At 42.3% G+C, this 25,082-nt stretch overlaps 1 protein-coding gene across 2 annotated transcripts in view; it reads right to left on the reverse strand.

The window, feature by feature from the left end:
- The window catches only part of camkmt (calmodulin-lysine N-methyltransferase), a 391,947-nt gene that overhangs the window by 43,250 nt on the left and 323,615 nt on the right, over positions 1-25,082 (reverse strand). For both annotated transcript variants that reach the window (XM_038813436.1, XM_038813430.1), the window contains exons 8-10: positions 6,273-6,347; positions 4,297-4,360; positions 2,876-3,007 (exon numbers count right to left, since the gene is read on the reverse strand). In XM_038813436.1, coding sequence (XP_038669364.1) covers positions 2,876-3,007; positions 4,297-4,360; positions 6,273-6,347 — 271 coding nt within the window. The remainder of the gene's footprint in view (positions 1-2,875; positions 3,008-4,296; positions 4,361-6,272; positions 6,348-25,082) is intronic.

Genomic DNA, 25,082 nt, shown 5'->3' on the forward strand with positions numbered 1-25,082 from the left:
AGAACCATGTTGAAGACCAAAGGGTGATGACTGCTAGAGAAGCAGCAATAATGGCTGATGATTCTGAGCTGATACATAAATTTAAACCTTTGTTTCATCAACCCCATAATTTTGTAAAGGATAGGAAGTGGGAGAGTGAAAGGAAGGCAGGTCGCCCAAGGTAAGGACTGGCTAGCTGGGAATATAGGCAGCACAGTAGTTCGCACTGTTGCTTCACAGCGCCAGGGACCCAGGTTCGATTCCCAGTTTGGGTCACTATCTGTGCGGAGTCTGCACCTTCTCCCTGGTCTGTCTGCGTGGGCTTCCTCCGGGTACTCCAGCTTCCTCCCACTAGACATGAAAGACGTGCTTGTTAGGTGATTTGGACATTCTGTATTTTCCCTCAAGTACCAAACAGGTGCCGGAGTGTGGCGACTAGGGGATTTTCACATTGACTTCATTGCAATATTAATGTAAGTCTACTTGTGACACTAATAAAGATTAGATTAGATATTCCGGGGTCTCCTTCTTCTACCAGGAAAGAAGGTAGAGGGTGGAGGTCAGACTTGAAGGTGTTAACATTGCAATAAAGTCGAACACATTCGTTTGGGGAAGGTCCATGGGATTTTTTGGGGTTCGTAGGGAGGATTCTAGAAAGGGAACGAAAGTGCAGAATATTGCAGGGCAGACTGTATCTCTCGCTAGAACTAGGAGACCTGAGGTATATACTGCTGTGGGAGCAGGTATGGTGAATGAGGTAGATGGGAGATATGCAGGGTTTAATAATAATCTTTATTGTCTTTATTATCCTGTTCTGGTACACTGAGGGAGAATTCAGAATGTCCAATTCACCTAACAAGCACATCTTTAGGAACTTGTGGGAGGAACCAGAGCACCCGGAGGAAACCCACAGGAAGAACGTGCAGACTCCGCACAGACAGTGATACAGCCAGGGTTTATGTCCAAGGCGAAGATCACCCCATTTTCATCAAATGCTTCCAGCCAACTACCAGGGGAAAACATGTAAATACTGAGATGGAATCTTTTTTTATTTTTTATAAATTTAGAGTACCCAATAGTTTTTTCCAATTACGGGGCAATTTAGCGTGGCCAATTCACCTAACCTGCATATTTTTGGGTTGTGGGGGCGAAACCCATGCAGACACGGGGAGAATGTGCAAACTCCACACGGACAGTGACCCAGGGCCTGGATTTGAACCCGGGTCCTCAGCGCATAGGCAGCAATGCTAACCACTGTGCCACCGTGCTGCCCTCTGAGACGGAATCTTAAAGGTGACAGTGCGGGCAGGAGATAAGAAATCAATTAAGACAACTTAATATCTATTACGATACAAGCAGAAGTGGAACCAGTTGCAAAGCGCAGCATCATGGAGTTAGACAGTCAGGGAAGAGATGTTTGAGGAGGAATGTTTGAAGGCAATGGAGGGGTTGAGAAGAATGAGGTGAAAAAATGACTGCAGTCGCAATCACATAGGATGTTATTGGTGACTATTGCCCGTACAGTTTTGATGCTGGTGATGGGGTGGAAGCCTGATTGCTTATTTTGAGAAAGGATGTGGTGGAAGCCTGATTGCTTATTTTGAGAAACGAGTAGTGGAAGTTTCATGAACCTAGATACAAATAAGTTCCAAAAAAAAAATCAATTTCAATTTGACGACAAAAGAAATATAGTTTCAAAGGAATCGTCACATGCAAGGTGAGGAACCGTGCCATTTTCTTCTCATGGAGCGATTAATATGTGCAATAGATTTCTGTCAAAATCAAGACACTTCACTTTTGCATTTGTTTCATTCTGATTTCAGGAAAGTGTCTATCTGCCAACTCCCTGCATTTTCATTGCAAAAATAACAAAACATTGGATCAATTCTGCCATCAGAACAAGTACATCTGGGTTTAGCAGTGTAAATGGAGAGAATGTAGTACTGACACCGGCGCTCTGAAATCTGAACATAATAAGCTCTGTCATAAATACATTTGCAGTTACCGATGATTCACTGAACTACTTTAAAGAGAAGTTGGATGATTGTTTTGCAAGAATTGGGATTGAAGGTTATAGGGATGATTTTAGTTCATACAAAATACATGGATGTGATTTGAGGAAATGTTTTATTTTTTTTGAGAGTCCCAGGGGTTGATTTTTGTGTTGTGTTAAGTGCGCTGTTAATAGCCAATTTGGGAGAATAGTAGTTACAACTGGTAGCAATCCCACTGGGCTGGGAAGAGTATGAAAAAAGTCAGCCAGAGTTCCTAATCCTGATTAGCGCTGGGCAGTTGTATGTGTGGACACGAGTTGAGGATGGGATTGGGTTCCACTGTGATGCCCACAGAGTTGAACAGATTTCGAACGTTAATATTGGTTATTTGGGCAATGCATCAGAGGACAATTAGTACCCAGAAAGAGGCAGTCCTTTCAGGAGAGGGAAATTGATCACTTATTGAATAATGTTGGCTCAAACAGAACAGGCCAAACATGTACGTGTGCAGAACTGCTGACCCCTATCACCAAAATAGCAGACAGTGCCCATGTAGAAGAAGGGGCACAACTCTGGCAGCGAACACAGTCAAGCTCTGCATAGGTTACTGGCTGACAGAATGCCAGCAAGTACAAATCCCAGCAAAATAATAAAAGAAAATTGGAACTGTCATCCTAAAGATTATGTAGAAAGTGTTAATAAACACTTCCTATAATGAACCGCTTCAGGCAAGGTAGTCTGAGAGGATTTGCTGCGCAAGAACATAATTAATATAATAAAGGAGGAGATGCCATGGGGGATATTGTAGTCAAAGGCATTTAAGGTATCTGCCAAAAAACTCGTGATCCCTTCTTAATGCAAAATGGATTGTGATGCTACCCTAATATCGAGAGAGCTCTGACCTTGAGATGAAAGTTCCAAACATGGTCGTCGTAATTCATAAGCCTCTGGGCAGTTAAACAGGCTTTCTCTGCAAGGCTGCAAAACTGGTTTAAAGTGCCGCCTCTCTGAGGGGCAAACACAAGCACTTTTCCCTAAAACGAAAATACAATTAGGAATGGTTACTGATTATTGACGTTAATATTTCAATCCCACCAGCCATACAACATAATCTTGCACAGCTAACACAAAAACATGGATTAGCATTTCACGTTGCGATGCACACCTCACTTAAACACCAGATTAATCTCAGCGTTCTGGTAATTAAAGCAGTTTAAATTTCATATACATGTAAATTCAAAAGACATCAGCGATATTTCTGATAATAATTCCCCTTTCTGATTCAAGTATCTAACCATTTGAATTGAGCAACATAAGTGACACAGCAAAGTGTGAGTTTAAAACAAAATAGACCAATTACTTGAATTAGGTCATTCTGAAGAGTGGTCTCTAAAAACTTTATTTATGTGTCTGCTTTTTCTTTTCTTTCTAGATAGTTCTCCGCCTCTCTTGGGTAATGACTCACATAGGGGCATGGTTCCAGGAAAACCAGCATTTCATAAGCCTTGCCCAAGCAGAGGTTTTCCTGGCAAGAGCGAGAAGAACGTGTGTTGGGCAAGTTATACAACAGTGGAGTGCTCCACAGCCTAACCTGATCCTGCCGTAACCCCACGTCGACCGACAAAACCTGCATAAAAGGATTGACTTTTATTCCCCTTTGCAAACAAAGGAAGCGGAGTTCTGTTTTAGCATCCCTATTGCTGCCATGTCAGAGATCAGACAGTATAGACGAGAATGAGATTAAACTTGAAAGGCAACTGATTGTGGGGGAACATCAAAATTAGTGGCTTCTGATTATCTTCCAATAATTTACTTCAACATTCATCTTGAACTATTCAAACACTCCTGCATTACTCAAATTCTAAGCTCCGTCGTCTTTATTTCAAATGAGGTATATATGTCATTCCTTCTTATACAAATTGTGCAATACTAAATAAAGGAATAACAACATTTTAAATGTGGCAGCTGATGCTGGTAAATAATTTAGTATCTGGTATAGCTGTAAAAAAAAAAGAAAAACGTGCAATAGTTTTGATCACTCAAGATTGACTTTGATCCAAAAGAAATCTCATGCATCTTTGGAGCAATTTCATTTCCTTAGCTTCACACTGTGCATCTTATCAGTCAGCCGAACACAAGAACTTTTCTAGTTTATGATTAAGAAAGAATCAGATAGATAAGACGACTCAATTGAAGTTGAACATAATAAGTATTAAAGTATTACATGACATTAATCCTGCCATTCCATTACATTCTCAATCATTGTGCAGAGGAACTAATTATTCTGAAGTCCATGCTCAGAAGAAAATTGAAACACACTTACGTTGGGTTTGAGTAATCTTTTCATTGCATCAACGAGGCTGGCTCTGTACTGGTCCAGAAACAAGCTGACATTGAGGGGGGAGAAAAAAAAAGAAAGGGGGTTTGAAGCCACTTTGCAGGAGATTGAAGTTATTTTGTTTGGTTCATGTAAAAACAGAAAAATGTTAATTTCATGCATCTGTTAAGAATCTGACAGATAAGTAATGAACTTGCTTTATTAAATGTATTTTTTACTCACTTGTTGGTCAACATTTGGCAGATGGCACGAGATAAATACATTCTCCAACCCCCCCCCCCCCCCCTCCCCCCCCCGCTCCCCGGCGGCAAACTAAAGGGATTTATGTCCCACCTAATTTTGTTGCCTTTTGACAGAAAGTTTATTCTAAAATCAATATAGGTATAAAGACTGAACAGCAAGTTAATTCTGTACTTGTGCAAGAATAAATTTAATTTTAAATCTTTCGGTTGGACCTCACTTCACCTACTTAATCTGCGGAAAGTCCATATGTGAGCATGCATAAGCTTCCAAAGGAAACTGCAGCCTCCTTCTCCAGTTCTCCTCGCTGCCTTCATTCTTAATCTGATCTAATCCTGACAGCATTATCTTTATCCTTGCAATAAAACCTGAAGTATCCATTCTAATATTAGGTGAGGAAGGCATTTGCTAAATTGCTTGCTGGAATCATATGGCATTGCTTAGCTCTTTGTTTGATTCGGAGGATGCACCTTTGGTTTATATCTTTACTGCATAATTACTAATGCAGTCCATTTACCATTGCATAAAAGTAATAAGGTATGGGGGTGGGGATCTGTGCATCAAAAAACCCTTGTGCACTACTTACATTTATTAGTTTCTCCCTTTCTAATTTCACCCTATTCTTTCCTGAAGATGTTGACTGATTAATGTAGGGTATGACTTCATTGATGCAAGCTGACAGCTGTCCACTGTCTGGCCATTCGCTTCAACATGAAAGTAGACGGTGAATGCCAGTGATCTATTAAACAAAGTGGGGTTTGGGGGAGTGTGGGGTTGTTAGAGGGAGATGCTGCTGGAATCAGAGCTGAATCCAATGGTCTATCAGACAGTCTCATTTGACACCTTGAACTCTGAACACTGCACCAACCATGACCGGATAGCCATCAGGAACAGGTGTAGTGAGGCCAACTGTAGCATGCTTAACGCCGCCCCAATTGAGATAAACTAATCCCATGTTGACCAGGGACCAAAGTATGCATTACTTTAAATTAGGAAGGGTAAAAAAAAATTATACAAAGCAAAAGAAAATTGCCTTTGCACCAGAATGATAAATGAATGCAGAATTAGACACACGATAATGCATCTAACAATAATAAATTCAGAATTTAAAAAAAGGAAAATAATTTTACAAGCATCTGATACAATAAATGGTACATCAGAATAAATGACATCATGTATACATCTCTGTCTGACACAGTGACAAAAAAGGATTCTGAAGCTTTATTTATATCAAAAATAATTCCTGTACCATTGGTCAGATATTTGTTTTTGGAAGGGAGGAAAGAGGGCCAACTGACTCTTTTTAATCTGCAGAAAGAGCTGTTTATGTTGATACATTTGCCTTCTCCAGTCTGCTTCTCACTGAGCCATAATTATTAGCAATTTGCCTAAGTTGTCCATTTTTTGGTCAGTCAAGCATGAAAAAGAGGCAATTTCAGAAAATGGAATGCCTCTTAAAATCAATCTTTCGAAATAATGTGGTAGAAGTTACTGTCTGATAGACCACTACTTGATAGCTGTCACATGAAGCTGCATATTAATTTGTCACCGTTATGCTACTCTGCACTTCATCTATTTACTATGCTTGGATTTTTGGTAAGCAATCTTTCTTTTTCAAAAAAAAATACACAGACAAAGCATGAAAAATTATCCCCCGAATATGTTGTGTGTCACAAAATGATATTTGTAATATTTTAAATATATAAAATGTACATACTCACCAATCAGCACAGATAATAACGTCAAAATGTCCTTCCATAAGAGACACATCCGTCTCATTATCCCATCGCATTATGCTGCAGTACAAGTAGCAAAATATAGTCAGGTTATATCGCTTTATTCATTTTGCCAGCGCACCTCTATAGCTGTGTATTTTAAGCCAATTGTCTCCATGATTGCTGCTGAGGCACTGTTCAATGAGGGCCAGCCACCCTCTGGTACCCGGTTCAAAGTAGCCTTTTCTCATGTCTAAGCCCAACGACTTTCAGCAGCCTCCTTATCTGTGGACATTTCCGCTGCTGAGCTCAATTCTGGCCTAACCAGATGTGCACCCCATAGATATCATGGGATAGAGATAAAAAGGTGGAAATCCTGCTTCACTTCCTTATCTTAAGGACAAATTCCTGAAGCTAAGTAGCATTTCAAACACCACCCCCAAGTTTTTTGAAGATTTTGGCCAAGAACAAGCGTAGCGTTTCTCGTCCTTTTGGCTAAGATGAGCGTGAGGTCAGGGGTAATGCCTGGATGTTTTGTCCAACTTCACTGAATCCTTCACCTGGTCATCAATCCCTGATGAGTAATATTAACCTTGAGCGACAGTGTAAAGGAATTATACTAGATCAGCCACCTGTTAGATCAGTCCCCTTCTCAATGTGCTTCAGATTGAAATTAATGGAAAATTTCAGTGGAATCTATAATGGAAACCCAAATATTGGCCAGTTTACACTACTTCCGGACACATGAATTGACTTCCTCCCCATACCTCACCTCGCCCTCAAAACATGTCGGACCACAAAAGATTGATCTGTAATGCATTACAAGTCTCATGTTTACAAAACCTCGTTCCTGTTGTCACATTTTGGTCATACTTTTGTGTCAACAGTTTCAATAATAAATTTCAGTGCCCACAGCCATGATGGAAACTGTGCATGTAAACCTGTCACACTAACTACAGCCTTCTGCCAATCGTGGCACCAGCGTAGTAGCTTTGTGTCTCCCAGTCCCTCAGCCTGTGCTGTAGATAAACATCTGTGCCCTAACTAACGTATTCTCTGCTACCCAAAGTGTTGCGCATTTGGCTACTTAATTAGAAAATAATATAAGATCAGCATCCATTATATAATAGTAATGAAGACAGAAAGTATGGTTTTAAAATGGGGACCGAATTACGTATGCATGCCTTGAACTGATGACCTTCATTCCCTAACTTTGCTTGCAGGCCACATTTGGCTTTGACTCTCCATGGGCAATACCACAGAGGATTGGTGAAATATACAATTCCGAGCAACTGCATTTGATTGTTTTTTTAATGGGCTCAAAAACAAGCTTGAAGCTAGCCGGTCAAGTTTTTGTTCATTTGAGCTGGGCTTTCATTCCAATAATAGGAGAATGCAGCTACCAGAATTCAGAATAAAATCTCTACACTCAAAATTAGCATTCCTGCTGCGTGGAACTCACATCTAAAGTTGCAGTATACATTTGGAGTACGGGCCTGGCTTGAGTCTGAGAGAAGCAGAGCGAGATGCCCTCGAGGGCGGTAGACGGACACTGCTTGAATTCAACACCCCATGCAATGCAACTCCAGTGTGGTGTCAAAGCAGGTTTGAAAAGGCGTCAGGTATTCTTGCTGCCTGTACTTTATCAATATTTCAATTGTAACTACCAGACAAGAGGTTCAAAGCATGCAAATCGGTAGCTACTGCCTAAATGAAGCATAAAAGTGAGTTTGACTCATTCCAAAGTACAAAGTTAGAACGGATTGTGTAACATGCATACAAATGTTTTTCCTTAACAAGCCTAAACGATGTGCACTGATTAGAACTGGGCCCCAGGCTTGCTTCTGAAGCTGCCAGGTTGAATCTTAAGTTTATGTAAGACAGTTATTATTTCAAGTGACTTCAAGTTAAAGTTCTTTGAACCGCCAGGACTTCAGGTTCAACACGCTAGATGATGGCATTTAATTATGACCATTTGTTTCATACATTAACAAGAATATCTTTCATTTAAGCATTTACTAATTCCAACAAATTGAATACAGCAACGCACTACCCGCATGATGCTTTATTAATGAAGGACGAAACCTATACAAACATTGAAAACTCATTCAATGGCGAATATGCAGATTTGGATTTGAAAGGGGAGTTGTTTCTGTTTGTGAATGTAAAGGCTTATTAATTTTCTGCTTGAATATTACGTTGTCTGGACCAGCCAATAATCTCTTACTTTATCCCTTATTATTAATGGTTATTCTGAAAGTTATTCATGAAGGCCCACTTTCTCGACCTTTCCCCTCGCCTGAGGTGTGATGATCCTCAGGTTAAATCACCAGCCGATGGTCATCTGGAACTGTGGCGACTTTTCATTTTACCTTTACTTTCTCCCTCCAATTTTCTCCTGAAGGCATGACTTTGTCCTAGGTACAATTTTGCAATTACTGACCACCTCCCCAGTAATTCACTCAGTTATGTAGCTGTCTTTATGTATGAATGTAGGCAACATCCTAACTTGTCCAACCTCAGAAAATTTAACTTTTATTGATCTGCATGACCTGCACCATGTTAAATTGTGCAATATCCACTAAACAGAGTTCCCTACGCCATTATTTGTAAATACCCTAACTGACAGAAAGTTGGCTGTCTTGCCATAATTCCATGGCTTCTTTTTATTGGAACGTAATCAATGAAACAAAGATGGATGGATATCTGGCAACAACAATTGCCTAGATTCACTCTTGTTTTAAGCTCCAATCAAAAATTAGGTACAACTTCAGAATTCTATTTTTTAAAAGTTAAATTATTGTTGTAAAGATATTTTAAAAAGTATTTTATGGGATATGGACAAGGCCAGCACTTGTCGTCCATCCCGAATTGTCTTTGAACTGAACATTTCATAGGGTAAATATGAATTACCCACACTGTCTTGACACACATGTAGACCAGGCCAAGTAAGGTTGGCAGATTTCCCAATGGGTTTTTACAACAATCAGTGAAAACTGTCATAGCCATCATTGCTAAGACTAGCTTTATATTGCAAATGTATCCATTTAAATTCTACCAGTTTCCATGGTGGGATTTTAATCTATGTCCCCAGAGCAATAGCCTGGGCCTTTGGATTACCAGTCTAGCGACATTACTGAATAAATACCAATCATTAATCTGAGTGCTGCAATATTGACATAATTCAGCACTATATTTTGTCTTTCTTGGCACCCTTTCATTTACACCTGAAAATTTGCTTTGTGTTTCTAAATTACACAATCAAACAGCACATGCATTCCAAAGAAACATGGTCAGTTTAGACTGGAGCATATTGGTGGTCAATCTTAGTCTGTGGCATGGCATTTCTAGTGAATAAATTGGTGCCTCACTGTTTAGTATAATCTAGAATAATTTCCTTGTATTCCTTCCTAACCATATTCTTCTCCCAATCCCACATTTTTCTGCTGCAGACCCTGAAAGAAAAAAATCTCTCTCCCAAGTCACTTAGCTCTGCTTTTTAAAGTTTCCAACTATTTTGCCTTGGCCTTTAATTCATCCTGACCTCTTTGTTGGTCTTAATTTTAAAAAAAATCACACCCCCTCCACCATCTTTGATGTCTTTGAATGCTCTAGAACTATTAATCTTTGTCATCCTAACAATAAGGGTTCCCCCTTGACTCCCTTAGGTCCAAAGGCGCAGTGCAGGTCTGAATGTCTCTGGCGAACAACGAGTTAAACCATTCATTGAAATGAAATGAAAATGAAAATCGCTTATTGTCACGAGTAGGCTTCAATGAAGTTACTGTGAAAAGTCCCTAGTCACCACATTCCGGCGCCTGTCCGGGGAGGCTGGTACGGGAATCGAACCATGCTGCTGGCCTGCTTGGTCTGCTTTAAAAGCCAGCGATTTAGCTGAGTGAGCTAAACCAGCCCCTAATCGAGCTCGAAAACCAGTATTATAGGGCCATGCTTTTCATCACTAAAACTGACCACTATACAAAGATCATCAAGGAAGGCAAAAACAAAGTCACTTCACCACCAAACATCGTTTTATACCACCCACCCCTGCCGTCTCCACCCTCTAACAACGATTAATGTGTTGAGTCAATGGACTTTGTTGGTACTAAGATTGCGGCCATCCATTCGGCTGCCTCTGCTGCTTTCCTCTTTCCCATTGCCAGTTGAGACAAATTTTGTCTAGGGTCTCCCTTGCCCTGGCCCGGAATTTGCATTTTTTTCTTGTTTCTCTCCTAATTTGTCATGCTCTCCTAGCTCATCTTGTTGATGAGGACTGTCACCTGCTCCGAAGACTTCCTTCTCACTAAACTGCTGAGCACTGAACTTCCCTTCCTGGTCCTGCATCAGTTGACATTATTAATGGTTCAGTCCCCTCGGGTACTGTCCCCCTCTCCTTTAAATCTTTCATCACCTCTCTCCTCTAGAAAAACGACTGTCCCACTCCACCCTTGCAAACTACTGCCCGGTTTGCAAACTTCCTTTTCCTCTCCAAAGTCTTGAATGTGTTGTTACCACCCATGCCCATCTGGACTCTTCATTGAATCCTGCATTCAGGTTTCTGCTTCTGATGTAATACCAAAATTGCTGTTACCAAATCACAAGTGGCATCCTAACTGATGACTGTGACAAAATTAAACTCTCTCTCCTCAACCTGTCTGCTGCCTTTGACATGGTGGACCTTGAGATTCTACTCCAATGCCTCTCCACATTCATCCAACTGGGTGGGATAGTACTTGCCTGGTTTCATGGGGAGATGGTGGCGTGGTGATAATATCACTGGACGGGTAATCCAGAAGCCCAGGTTCAAATCCCACCACGGCAGCTGGTGGAATTGGAATTCAATACATAATTCTGGAATATAAAGTTAGTCTCAATAATGCTGACCATGGGCAGCACGGTGGCGCAGTGGGTTAGCACTGCGGCCTCACAGCGCTGAGGTCCCAGGTTCGATCCCGGCTCTGGGTCACTGTCCATGTGGAGTTTGCACATTCTCCCCGTGTTTGCGTGGGTTTCGCCCCCACAACCCAAAAACGTGCAAGCTAGATGGATTGGCCACTCTAAATTGCCCCTTAATTGGAAAAATGATTGGGCACACTAAATTTAAAAAAAAATAATGCTACCATGAAACTATCACAGCTTGTTGTAAAAATCCACCAGGTTCATTAATGTCCTCAAGGGAAAGAAATCTGCCGTCCTTAGCCGAACTGGCCTACATGTGACTCCAGACCCACAGCAATGTGGTTGACTCTGACGTGCCCTCTGGAATGGTCCAGCAAGCTGTTCAGTTCAAGGGCAATTAAATATGGGCAACAAATGCTAGCCTTGCCAGTGATATCCCATTAAAGAATAAAATAATTATTCTTATTTTTCCTGTCATAGCCAGAGAATCACCTGCCATGGCCTCTCTTCTTGTTCCTGCATCATTAATCTCTGGTGTTTCTGAAAGATCTATCTTTGGTCCATGGCTTTTTGACATCTACATGTTGCTCCTCAGCTACATCATGCAAAATCATGGCAGCAAGTTCGACATGTACAGTGCTGATACCCAGCCGTACCTCACCTCTACCTTTCTTTGCCCTCACTCTATCTCAAAATTGTCTGGCTGCTTCTCTGACATGAGGTTCTGGATGAACAAAAATTTCTTTCAACTGAATACGAGGAAGATGGAAGTCATCGTCTTCAGTTCCAGTCAGGGACTCGGTTCCCTTTCCCCTGACTCCATCTCTCTCCCTGGCAACTGTTTGTGACTGAACCAGACTCTTCGCACCCTTGGTGTTGTATTTGATCATGGGATGGCCTTTCAATCACACATCTAGATGGTAACCAAGACAGTCCATTTCCACATGTGTAACATTAGCCACTTCATACTTGCCTCAGTTTATCTGCTGTTGAAACCTTATCCATGCCTTTGCAGACTTGATTATTCCAATGCATCCCTGACCAGGAGCCCATGTTCAACCTCACTCAACCCCTGCAAATGGTGGTCATCCAAAACTCTGCTGGCCATTCCTAATTTGCACCAAGTCCTACACCCCCATCTCCCTTTATGCTTACTAATCAGAATTGGTATTCAGTCATGCAATGCCTTGATGTTAAAATTCTCCTTTTTTTTGTTCAAATCCCTCACTAATTGCCCTTACCTCCATCTGTAATCTCTGACACCTTTAAGCATTCCTGATTTTAATAATCACTGGTGGTCATGTTTCCAGCTTCCTCGACGCTAAACTGTGGGATGCCCTCCCTATATCTCTTCACCTTTCTTCCCACCTTTAACATGCACTTTAATACCTATCTCTTTGACCCAGTGTTTGGTCATCTGGCCTCACAGAATCGCTACAGTGTAGAAGGAGGCCATTCGGCCCGAGTCTGCACCGACTCTTCAACTGAGTACTTTACCTATGTCCACTCCCCCGTCCACCCTGACCTATCCCCGAAACCCCATAACTTAATCTGCACATCCCTGGACATTATGGGGCAATTTATCACGGCCAATCCAGCTAATCCGCACATCAGGCGTGATTTAACTAAATGGGAGCAAAGTCCCAGAGTGAGCATATTTAGCCGCATGTTACCCGGTGCTCGCAGAGTCAAGTAACACCCCGCTATTTAACACGCCCCAATTAGAAAAGGGGCCTCGGCAGAGAACGTGCAGCCGAGGCTGCACATAGCCCTGATTTCTGCACTGACCAGCTCCACTTGCCAGAACTCGTCGATGCAACAAGAGATTGGGGCGTCATTTTTAAATGGCGTCTCGATCTCTGGAGCCCACACGCAAACTCCGACCCCTCCCCTCCCAAGTCCCAACATACTATGTGGGGGTCCCCATCCCCCCTCCCATCCCCACAACAGTCACACAGGGTACCCCTGGCCTAATCACCACTGCGTGCAAAATGCCAGCATGGCATCCTGGCACTGCCACCTGGGAATCTTGGCAGTGCCAGGCTGGCACCCAGATGGCACTGCCAAGGTGGCACCAGCAGTGCTAGGGCATATCCTGCACAGGGGGCAAACACCTGGGGGCCTCCGATCTCCTGGGAAACCCCATGAGTGTTGTTGTGTCTGGTCCCCGTTTGTGAAGACCAAAGCTAAATGGCGCCCGCCCGACGTCTCCGAGGTGAAAGGGATGGATCCCAACGCCTCGGGTGCCCCGGAAAACTGCATTTTCCATTGTGACTAGCTGTCTCGCTCTAATATGCAGATTTGCCAAAACATGATCTCGCGAGCCGTTGTGAGCCGGGTAGATCCCGGGTGCGTGGTCTCCCAGATTCTTTCAGCCACGTTGCATTGCAGCATGCTGCCTTTCAGGCGCAACGTGACTGTCGATTGTGCCCATCATATCTGCTTTGTGACTCAGTGTCAAATTTTCTTCCATAATGTTCCCGTACAGCTCCTTGGACAGTTTTATTATGGTAAAGAACATAGAACCTAGAACATACATTGCAGAAGGTGGCCATTTGGCCCATCGAGTCTGTATCGACCCACTTTAAGCCCTCACTTTTTGGACACCAAGGGTAATTTAGCATGTCCAATGAACCTAACCTGCACGTCTTTGTGGACTGTGGGAGGAAACCGGAGCACCCGGAGGAAACCCACGCAGACACGGGGAGAACGTGCAGACTCCGCACAGACAGTGACCCAGTGGGGAATCGAACCTGGGACCCTGGCGCTGTCAAGCCACAATGTTAAGCACTGTGCTACCGTACTGCCCTAAAGGTATCAGACAAATGCAAGTTCCTGTTGTTTATTTAATGGAGTCAGTCAATAGTCAAGGAATGGCCAAGACATTACCAAAATGACTGAATACTGATCATGAGGATGCCTTTGACAGAAAGGGAGGAATGCCAAGAGGGAGAATGTTATGGTTTATTGCGAGGGGAATAAATTACAAAAGTAGGGAGATGATGCTTCCATTGTATAGGGCATGGGTGAGGCCAGACGTGGAGTGCTGTGTTCAGCATTGGTCTCCTTATTTAAGGAAAAATCTAAGTGTATTAGAAGCAGTTCAGAGAAGGTTTACTAGACTAATATCAGCAAGAGGCAGTTTGTCTTTTGAGGAAAGGCTGGAGAGGTTAGGTTTGTACCCACCAGAGTTCAGAAGAGTAAGATCATTGTCAAGATATGCCGTTTATGACTGGCAAGGATTCTGTGAGAAGATTAGAAGTCAGGCAGGAGAAGTATAAATGCTGAGCTTCGCAAAAGATGGGTATGGAGCTGGGAGAAGGTGGCATGTAACAGGAAAGAAGAGATTGGTTGATGTGGAGTTTTTGAGGATGGGACTGCTAGTAGTAGCTTTGAAAAGTTACAGGGCAGCAGGGTAGCATGGTGGTTAGCATAAATGTTTCACAGCTCCAGGGTCCCAGGTTCGATTCCCGGCTGGGTCACTGTCTGTGTGGAGTCTGCACGTCCTCCCACTGTGTGCGTGGGTTTCCTCCGGGTGCTCCGGTTTCCTCCCACAGTCCAAAGATGTGCGGGTTAGGTGGATTGGCCATGCTAAATTGCCCGTAGTGTCCTACTAAAAAAAAAAGTAAGGTTAAGGGGGAGGTTGTTGGGTTACGGGTATAGGGTGGATACGTGGGTTTGAGTAGGGTGATCATGGCTTGGCACAACATTGAGGGCCGAAGGGCCTGTTCTGTGCTGTACTGTTCTAAAAAGGATAGGGGGAATGACAGAAGAAAGAGCGGCTTTCACAATGTCACAAGCATGGAGGTCAGGCTGGGGATTTGGATGGTCAGGAATCGAATGGCGAGGGTATCAAGAGGGAAGAAGTAGGTCTCATGATAATGATGTGCAAGGAACAGGCACTGATGATGGGAAAGAACTGTAAAGATGTTTTGTAAGGGAGTGGGCATAGACGTCTGGAGGGAGTGAGGAGCTGGGGGGGCTCTTAAGGGAGGTAGTCTGTAAAGGTAGAGATGAAGAAATCCATGTGTTTTCACACTTTATCACATAAATATTAAAGACAAAAACAATTAAGTACATCGGTTTATAATGCAAGAGCAAGTAATTTGGCCTATCCAGGGTGTGAAACCATGTTATCAGAAATGGTAGTTCTTTATCTCTATAATTGTATTTACCTGCCTTTTTTCATATACTTTACTTTCTAAATATGCAGCCACTTCCCTTTTAAACATGGCATTTGATTCTGCATTTAGCGTCTCCTGGGATAATACATTCTATATTCTCACAGCCTTTGTATAAAGGAAATCTTTGTGGTTTCACCTCTAACTGACTTAGTTCTAATTTAAAGATTATGTCCCCTTGTTCTAGATCCCCCTACTAGAGGAAAGAATGTTTATGTTATTAAATCCCTTTACCACAATCGGATTAGCCCTTAACGCCTCATATCTGAAGAATATAACCCAAGTTTACCTATTTCTCATAATAGCTAAGTGCTTTCATCTCAGGTTATCATCCTGGTACATCATTATTGGGACTCCCTGAAGGCCTGTTTATCTTTCACAAGGTAGAGTTCCTAAAATTGAGCACATTATTCCAAACACAATCTGACCACATTGCTGGATAATTCTAATAGCCTTCCTGGGCTTCATATTTACGATTAGTTCAGGTTTGGGCTAGCTGTTTTTAGTACCCACAAATTAGGTTTCTGTGACTTGTATGCATCATTCCCTCTCAAACCCTTTGTTCCTTCTTATGCAATCTATTTAAATCAAAGAATAAAGCGGCTTCTTATGCCTAAGGTGACCTGTTCCAAAACTGCAATGTTTCCATTATTAGAACGCTTTAGACCCTTTTTTAAAAACTGCTTGCTCACATCAGAGTTGATTGCATGTACTCATGTCACCTTCAGGTGTAAGGGCAGGCATCACAATACTTTCACTGTTAGTTTTATTCTGTGATCTACCCCATCAGAGAGAGACTTGTTGGATCTCAAGGTGGATCAAAGCCACGCTTGCATGGCATGTTTTGCCCTCCATTTTCTTGCTTTCAAATATGTTGCGGTGAAATGGGACAAGATGTTTACATTTGCTGTGGAGGCAAAATCAAAAGAAAGCAATTGTGAGGAATCAGCAAATTCTTCCTCTTGTGGGGCATTCTAGAACGAGAGGTCATAGTCCCAGGATAAGGGGTAGCAGGGGCAACACGGTGGCGCAGTGGTTAGCACTGGGACTACAGTGATGAGGACCCGGGTTCGAAACCGGGCCCTGGGTCACTGTCAGTGTCGAGTTTTCACATTCTCCCCGTGTCTGCGTGGGTTCTCGCCCCCACAACCCAAAAGATGTGCAGGTTAGGTGGATTGGCCAGGCTAAATTGCCACTTAATTGGAAAAAAATATAATTGGGTACTCTAAAAGGATAAGGGGTAGCAAATTTAAAACCGAGATGAGGAAAAACGACTTCTCCCAAAGGGTCGTGAATCTGTGGCATTCGCTACCCCAGAGTTCGGTGGATGCTGGGACAGTGAGTAAATTTAAGGAGGAGTTAGATAGATTTTTAATTAGTAATGGGTTGAAGGGTTACGGAGAACGGGCAGGACGGTGGAGTTGAGGCCAGGATTAGATCAGCCTTAATTGTATTGAACGGTGGAGCAGGCATGAGACTAAATTACCTACACCTGCTCCTAGTTCTTATGTTCTAAGAAAGGACAATTCTGTCTAATTCCACTTCCAACTCTTGGTCTGTAGCCCTGTAGTAACAGCACATCAAGCAGTATTCTTCATTAATAAGGGGATCAGGGGTTATTTTTTTAAAAATAAATTTAGATTACCCAATTATATTTTCCAATTAAGGGGAAATTTAGCATGGCCAATACACCTACTCTGCACATTTTTGGGTTGTGGGGGCGAAACCCATGCAGACACGGGGAGAATGTGCAAACTCCACACGGACAGTGACCCAGAGCCGGGATCGAACCTGGGACCTCAGCGCCGTGAGGCGGTTGTGCTAACCACTAGACCACCGTGCTTCCCGGGGATCAGGGGTTATGGGGAGAAGGCAAGAGAATGAAGATGAGGAACATATCAGCCATTATCGCAGTCTTGATGGGCTGAATGGCCCAATTCTGCTACATCTTATGGTCTTTGCAGGACAATCCAGTTAATTCTATTCCCCTGCTTTATCCCTGTAGCTCTACAAAAATGTATTTCCCTTAACTGCCCATATAATTTTGTTTTGAATGATTAATCGGCTCTTCTTCCATCAGCCTCAGCGGTAGTGATGTCCAGGTCATTACCACTCACTTACCTCACCTATCCCCGCCTGCATCTTATGCTCAAAACCTTCAATCTACGCCCCCTAATCCTTGTATCATCAGCAAATGGGAACTGCTTTTCTTTGTCTACCTGATCTAAACCTGTCATAACTGTGTGCATATCTATCAATCTCCTTTGCTCCAAGGAGAACAATGCAAGTTTCGCCAACCTAATCTTCAAGATAAAATTCCTCATCCTGGAACCATCTTTATAATTCTCCTCCACACCTTCCCCAAAGTGTGGAAACCAGAACTGGACACAATACTCCAACCTAACCCGTGCTATATAAAGTTTCAGCAGAACCTCCCTGATTTTGTACTCAATGCACTATCTATAAAGTCCAAGATCCCACATGCTTTGCTAATTACTCTATCACTGTGTCCCACCACCTTCAATGACATGTGAACATGGACTCTGTGGGCCCTCTGTCCCTGCACACTCTTTAAAACTGCACCATTAAGTCTTTATTGCCTCTCTCTATCCCTTCTGCCAAAATGCATTAAATTCCATCTGCCACTAGTCTGCCCATTCTGCTAGCCTATCTATGTCCTGTTGCAGGCGATTCTTGCTGTTTGCCACACCTCCAAATTTGTATCATGAGCAAATTTTAAAATTTTACTGTGTATTCCAAGATCCAAGTCTTTTGTATATATCATTAAGGCAGTGATAATAGCACCAAACCTTGGGGAACACCTTTGCCTCCCATCCTCCAGCCTGAAAAGCAAGCATTTATCCCAACTCTCTGTTTTCTGACCTGTCCCTCTTATTCCCCAAGCTTCATATTTGTTAACCAGCTTTTTACATGATACTTTGTCAAACTCGTTATTAAATGTCACCTAGACAACATCATTGCATTGCCTTCATCAACTTTCTTTGTTATTTCATCAAAAAATTAATGAGATTATATGAAGCATGAATTGCATTTTACAGATCCATGCTGGTTCTCCTTAATTAGATCAAACCCCTCCAATTGCCCGTTGGTTTTCTTTCCGCTGATTCTTAGTTCTTACCCACCACTGATATTAAACTTACCAATCTGTTGTTACTAGGCATTCCCTGACACGCATTCTTGCATAAGCGTGACACAATTGCCATTCTCCAATCCTCTGGCATGTCTCTTGAATGTAGGGAAGATTGGAAGACTACGGCAAGCCCATCCATAATCTCCACTCCCACTTCCTTAAGCAACCTGGGATGTAGACCATCCGGACCAGGCGACTTATCCACTAAGTACAGCCAGCCTTTCCATGACACCCTGCCTATCAATTTTCACAACATCCAATACTTCGATCTCTGCTTCGACCAATATTTTATCAGCGTTCTCTTCCTGAGAAAACACCTTAGAAAATATAAAATACTTATAAAAAATTATAGTAATGCCCTACGCCACTAAGCATATATCAACTTCTTTGTTCCTAATGGGTCCCACAATACCTCTTACTACACACACTTTTAAAAACATTAAATTTAAGGGCAGCACGGTGGCCTAGTGGTTAGCACAACCGCCTCACGGCGCTGAGGTCCCAGGCTCGATCCCGGCACTGGGTCACTGTCCGTGTGGAGTTTGCACATTCTCCCCATGTCTGCGTGGGTTTCGCCCCCACAACCCAAAAATGTGCAGAGTAGGTGGATTGGCCACGTTAAATTGCCCCTTAATTGGAAAAAATAATTGGGTAATCTAAATTTAAAAATTTAAAAAAAAAAACCATTAAATTTAGAGTACCCAATTAAGCGACAATTTGGCGTGGCCAATTCACCTACCTGCACATTGTTTGGGTTGTGGGGTAAGACCCACTTAGACACGGGGAGAATGTGCAAACTCCACCCAGTGTCCCGTGGTCGACATTGAATTCGGGACCTCGGAGCCATGAGGCAGCAGTGCTAACAACGGTGCCGCCCAACTACATACACTTATTATATGTATATATACATATATGCTGGGAGAAGATTTTTAGGTTCCTTTTTATATTAACTGCATTCTATTGTCATATTCCCTCCTTGCAGTCTTATTTCCCACTTCACTTTACCTCTCAATTGATTATATTTGGTATTGTTCTGACTTGAAGAATTCAAGTGACAAGCATCATACATGGGCGGCATGGTGGTTAGCACTGCTGCCTCCCGGCTCCAAGTACCCGGGTTCAATTCCGGCCTTGGGTGACCGTCTGTGAGGTGTTTGCACTTTCTCCCTGTGTTTGCGTGAGTTTCTTCCGGGTGCTCTGGTTTTCTGCCACAGTCCAAAGATGTTCAGGTTATTGGCCATGCTAAATTGCTCCTTAGTGTGCAAAAGGTTAGGTGAGGTTACTCGGTTACGGAGATAGGGTGGAGGCATGGGTTTAACTCGAATTCAGCCTATTCCTTTATCCTAACAATGCCTTTACAGACGCATAAACAAATGAAGAGCTATCACTGGTTTGACACAAAGGCTTGGGACTGAGCAATTCCAACACCAACTCCAACATACCTTCCCCTACTTGGATCGAGAATAAACTGTTCAAGGAAGTTCTCCTGAACACATTTCAGAAATTCCTTCCTCTCCTTACCCTTTACACATGCATTACCTCAATACAATTTGGTTAATTGTCCAATATCACCACTCTATAGTTCCTGCACATCTGTGATTTCCCAGTAGATTTGGTTCACTTTCTCACTATTTGGAGGCCTATAGAATATCCCCAGTAGTGCGATCACGCCTTTGTTGCTTCTCAACCCTAACCAAAAGGATTCTACCTATGTATCCACACGGACATCCTCTCTTTTCAATATTACAATGTCTTCCACATTTCAGGACTGCTACCCTACTTCTCTTTGTGCCTTCACTATCATTTCTGAACTTTTTATATCTCTGAATATTAAGTGTTTAGCTCACAGGGCTAATCGCTGGCTTTTAAAGCAGACCAAGCAGCACGGTTCGATTCCTGTACCAGCCTCCCCGGACAGGCGCCGGAATGTGGTGACTAGGGGCTTTTCACAGTAACTTCATTGAAGCCTACTCGTGACAATAAGCAATTTTCATTTCATTTCAAGTGCCCACCTCTTCCTTTCCAATTGCTGCCTCCTGTCCCAGAACTGGTCCCAGTGCCTTCTCTTCTGCACCATGCCTCAATCCATGCACTGATTATCCCTATCTTCCTATTTCTACTTTTGCTAGCACATGGCACAAGGTATATAAGGTGCTGGTTGGTGCAGTGTCCAGTGTGAAACTGAGATGATAAACCAAGATGGTCACAGGCTTGTGGTCTGCATTAAGTTGGCCGCTTGTAACCAAGGCAACTTTGAGGGCACTAGAATTAGCCTCTGCACCTATAAGCTGGGAAGAAAAGAGACTTGCCAGGATTCTCACTCTTGCCACTGCCAGGACATTAGGAGAGAACAGGAGGTGGTGTGATATATCCCATAATTAAGTAATTAATTTTGGTTCATGTCAAAGAATGAGCATTTTAAGAAATTACTTAAGAACTGCCTTTATTCAGAAACCAGTGTAATAGCATCAGCCAGCACAGCTCAGACCTGGGATCTTCCCAGTCTTTATTCTCAATACAATACTGGACAGTGCCTTTACAGACAATCAATTGGGGCAGCACGGTGGCGCAGTGGTTAGCACTGCTGCCTCACGGCGCCGAGGTCCGAGGTTCGACCCTGGCCCTGGGTCACTGTGTGTGTGGAGTTTGCACATTATCCCCGTGTTTGGGTGGGTTTCGCCCCCACAACCCAAAGATGTGCAGGGTAGGTGGATTGGTCACGCTAAATTGCCCCTTAATTGGAAAAAATTAATTGGGTACTCTAAATTTTTTTTTTAAACCAGACCAATCAATTGGGAAAGGCGAGTTGAACAGCTTTAAACTAAACTATTCAAGTCTCAGGTTGAATGCCATCCCTAGTAGGTTAATTGTTCGAACATTGTTGTCACCTTGCTATAATTAAAACATGAACAAAATACAACCCAAAGCCCCATACACATTATTTATACTTCAGACAATTTAAGTGTTTTACAATGTAAAGGCAACAACATACCAAAACAATAGCACGTACCCTCAACAATGTGAAAGAACTGACTGTCATTCCCATCATTGAGACACAATGATACACATTTGCCCTTGAACCCCATTAGCGAAACTCCCTCCTATTCTTGTAACTTGATTTATACTATTAACATTTTCCTGGGCAGCATTAAAATTTTCCTGGGCAGCACGGTGGCACAGTGGTTAGCACTGCTGCCTCACGATGCTGCAGACCTGGGCTCGATCCCGGCCCTGTCGGCCTTTTCCCCGATCACTGTCAGTGTGGAGTTTGCGCATTCTCCCCGAGTTTGCGTGGGTCTCACCCCCACAACCCAAAGATGGGCAGGCGAGGCAAATTGGTCACGATAAATTGCCCCGTAATTGGAAAAAAACATTGGGTATTCTAAATTTTTTTAAAAACGATAAAAATTTTCCTAACATTTTCCAAAAATAAAGTTAAAAAAAATAAATTTTCTTGAATTATGTTTGTCTCATTCTCTCAAGTTCTGTTGGATAAACAGTGATATTGTGGTAGGATGCACAAATTACTATGAAACAAAATAAGGAAAAAATTCTCGCAAATGATTTCTGAGTGAAATGATCTAAAATGAAATTGTTGATTATGTGCATTTGGATAAATTGGAAAAGTAAACATATAATTACTCTGCAACATGCTGATTCGTTCTTTTATTTTTTAAACAGCTTTTTCCCCGACATTGATTTCTGATGTTTAAGGTTACATGAGCATGTTAGAATATTTGAATATTTTTCACTGGTGAATAATACATTTCAACCTCATACCGAGAAAAGAAAATTGTTGAGAAATAGTGCTTCCACAAGACATAATTCTGTGTACTGGGTGTTAATAATCAATGGTTATTTATCACTAACCTCACTCATCTGCAAAATGTTGCATTTTTGCAAGCAGCAGTGCTCTCAGCAATGTGCCTTTAGACTACAACTGTAATATTGGTGTGAAGAGATATCACTTTGCAGTAACACTAAAGAGTTACTGTGTAAATCCAAGATCTGGATCAGACCAGAAATCTGGAAGGAAAGGGGCAAAACATTTGGATGAGGAAATTTCACTCTGCCTTTTTTCAGGTAGGGATCTAACTCTGAGTTTACACAAGAGTTTCTTAGAGTTGGTGGGATGTAAAACCAATTCACACCATTTTCATTCATAGGCAGTCTACGATTAAGTTAACATACGTTTTCATTAAAGTATAACGAGGCTACATATTCTGTTTGCTGGCGAGGGGGGGTGTGGGCAAAGAAAACATTATAATTTTCATGATAAAGGTAAATAGCTTACTCAGACACATTAGGCTGGTATGGATCTTACATAAAAAACATTCAGTGTCCTGCACAGGGAAACATAAAACTTGGAATGAAAATGAATCAGCCACCAAGCCCATTGTTGCACATACCACATCCAAACTGCCTTAATCCATCCATTTAATATTCAAAGGAAATGCTTTGCAGTAAAAATCTCCATTCTCAAAGTATCAAACAAATTTCAGAATACGGCGCCATTCAGCCCTAGCCTAGTGTCCTGCACGGAAAATGTTCCCCATAATTTAATCTGGTGGCAGAGAACCAATATGTCGGAAGCATTTTATTAACTACCTCTGCTCTATTTTCCGTTCCCAACTAAAAACTTGTCCAGCTTCTTTTTAAACAAGCTGATTGTCCTATTTAGAACAGAAGAACTAGGAGCAGGAGTAGGCAATTCAGCCGCTCGAGCCCGCTGTGCCATTCAATACAATCATGACTGATCTCCTCTCAGCCTCAACTCCATCTTTCCACCCCATTCTCCATAACCCTTCAACTCCTTATTGATTAAAAATGTGTCTATCTCCTCCTTAAAGTTACTCAAACTCCCGGCATCAAGTGCACTCTGGGGTAGTGAATTCCACAGATTCACGAGATTCCTTTGAGAGAAGTAATTTCTCTTCATCTCTGTTTTAATTCTGCTATCTCTTAACCTTAAATTATGACTTCTTGTTCTAGACTGCCCCACGAGGAAGTGTCCACTCTATGTCTACTTTGTCAACACCGGTTATCGTCGTATATACCTCAGTTAGATCTCCTCTCATTCTTTTAAACTCGAGAGGGTATCGGCCTAAACTGCTCAACCTCTCTTCGTAAGATAAACCCCTAATCTCTGGAATCAATCTAATGAACCTCCTCTGAACTGTCTCTAATGCAACTACATCCTTCCTCAAATAAGGGGACCAAAACTGTACACAGTACTCAATGTGCGGTCTCACCAATACCTTATACAGTTGCAGAAACTACTTTAGCGACAAAGGCCAAAATTCCATTTGCCTTCCTTATGACCTGCATACTAGTTTTCTGAGATTCATGCACGAAGACACCCAGATGCCTCCACACCGACGCACTCTTGAGGTTTCTCGCCATTTAGATAATAAGTTGCCTTTAAATTTTTCCGACCAAAATGGATAATTCACATTTATCCACGTCAAACTCCATCTGCCAAATTTTGGCCCACTCACGTAACATATCTATATCCATTTATAAATTTCAGAACATACTATCCCATCTATTTTAGTGTCATCTGCAAATTTGGCTATAGTTATTCTATCCCTATATATATCGTAAACAGTTGGAGCCCGAGGACTGAACCTTGTGGCACCCCACTAGTTACATCCTGCAAACTAGAAAAAGACACATTTATCTTTGCCTTCTGTCGGTTAGCCAGTCTTCTATCGAAGCTAATAAATTACCCCTAATCTTATGTGATCTTAGCTTGTGTATTAACCTTTTGTGCAGCACTGGAAGTCCAGATATACTACATCTACAGGGTGTCTATTATCAACTTGGCTTGTTACATCTTTGAAGAACTCTAACAAATTAGTCAAACATGATTTATCCTTCATAAAACCATGCTGACTCTGATGGATTGCGTTTTGATTTTCTAAATGTCCTCTTAATACTTCCTTAACAACGGATTGGAGGGGATCTTATTGAAATGTACAAGATACTGCGAGGCCTGGATAGAGTGGACGTGGAGAGGATGTTTCCATTTGTAGGAAAAACTAGAACCAGAGGACACCATCTCAGATTAAAGGGACGATCCTTTAAAACAGAGATGAGGAGGAATTTCTTCAGCCAGAGGGTGGTGAATCTGTGGAACTCTTTGCCGCAGAAGGCTGTGGAGGCCAATTCACTGAGTGTCTTTAAGACAGAGATAGATAGGTTCTTAATTAATAAGGGGATCAGGGGTTATGAGGAGAAGGCAGGAGAATGGGGATGAGAAAATATCAGCCATGATTGAATGGCGGAGCAGACTCGATGGGCCAAGTGGCCTAATTCTGCTCCTATGTCTTATGGTCTTATGGATTCTAACAATTTCCCAACAAGAGATGTTAAACTAACTGGTCTATAGTTTATACTTTCTACCTCCCTCCCTTTTTGAATAAAAGACATTATCATTTTTTCAATCCACTGGAACCTTCCGCATCCAGGGAAAATTAGAATATTATAGCCAATGGATCCACCATCTCCACTGCCGCTTCCTCTAACCCCTAGGATGCAGGCCATCAGGCCCTGGGGACTAGTCTGCCTTCAATCCCAATAATT

This window comes from Scyliorhinus canicula, chromosome 1, assembly GCF_902713615.1.
Source record: "Scyliorhinus canicula chromosome 1, sScyCan1.1, whole genome shotgun sequence".
In the NCBI taxonomy this organism is placed as follows: Eukaryota; Metazoa; Chordata; class Chondrichthyes; order Carcharhiniformes; family Scyliorhinidae; genus Scyliorhinus; species Scyliorhinus canicula.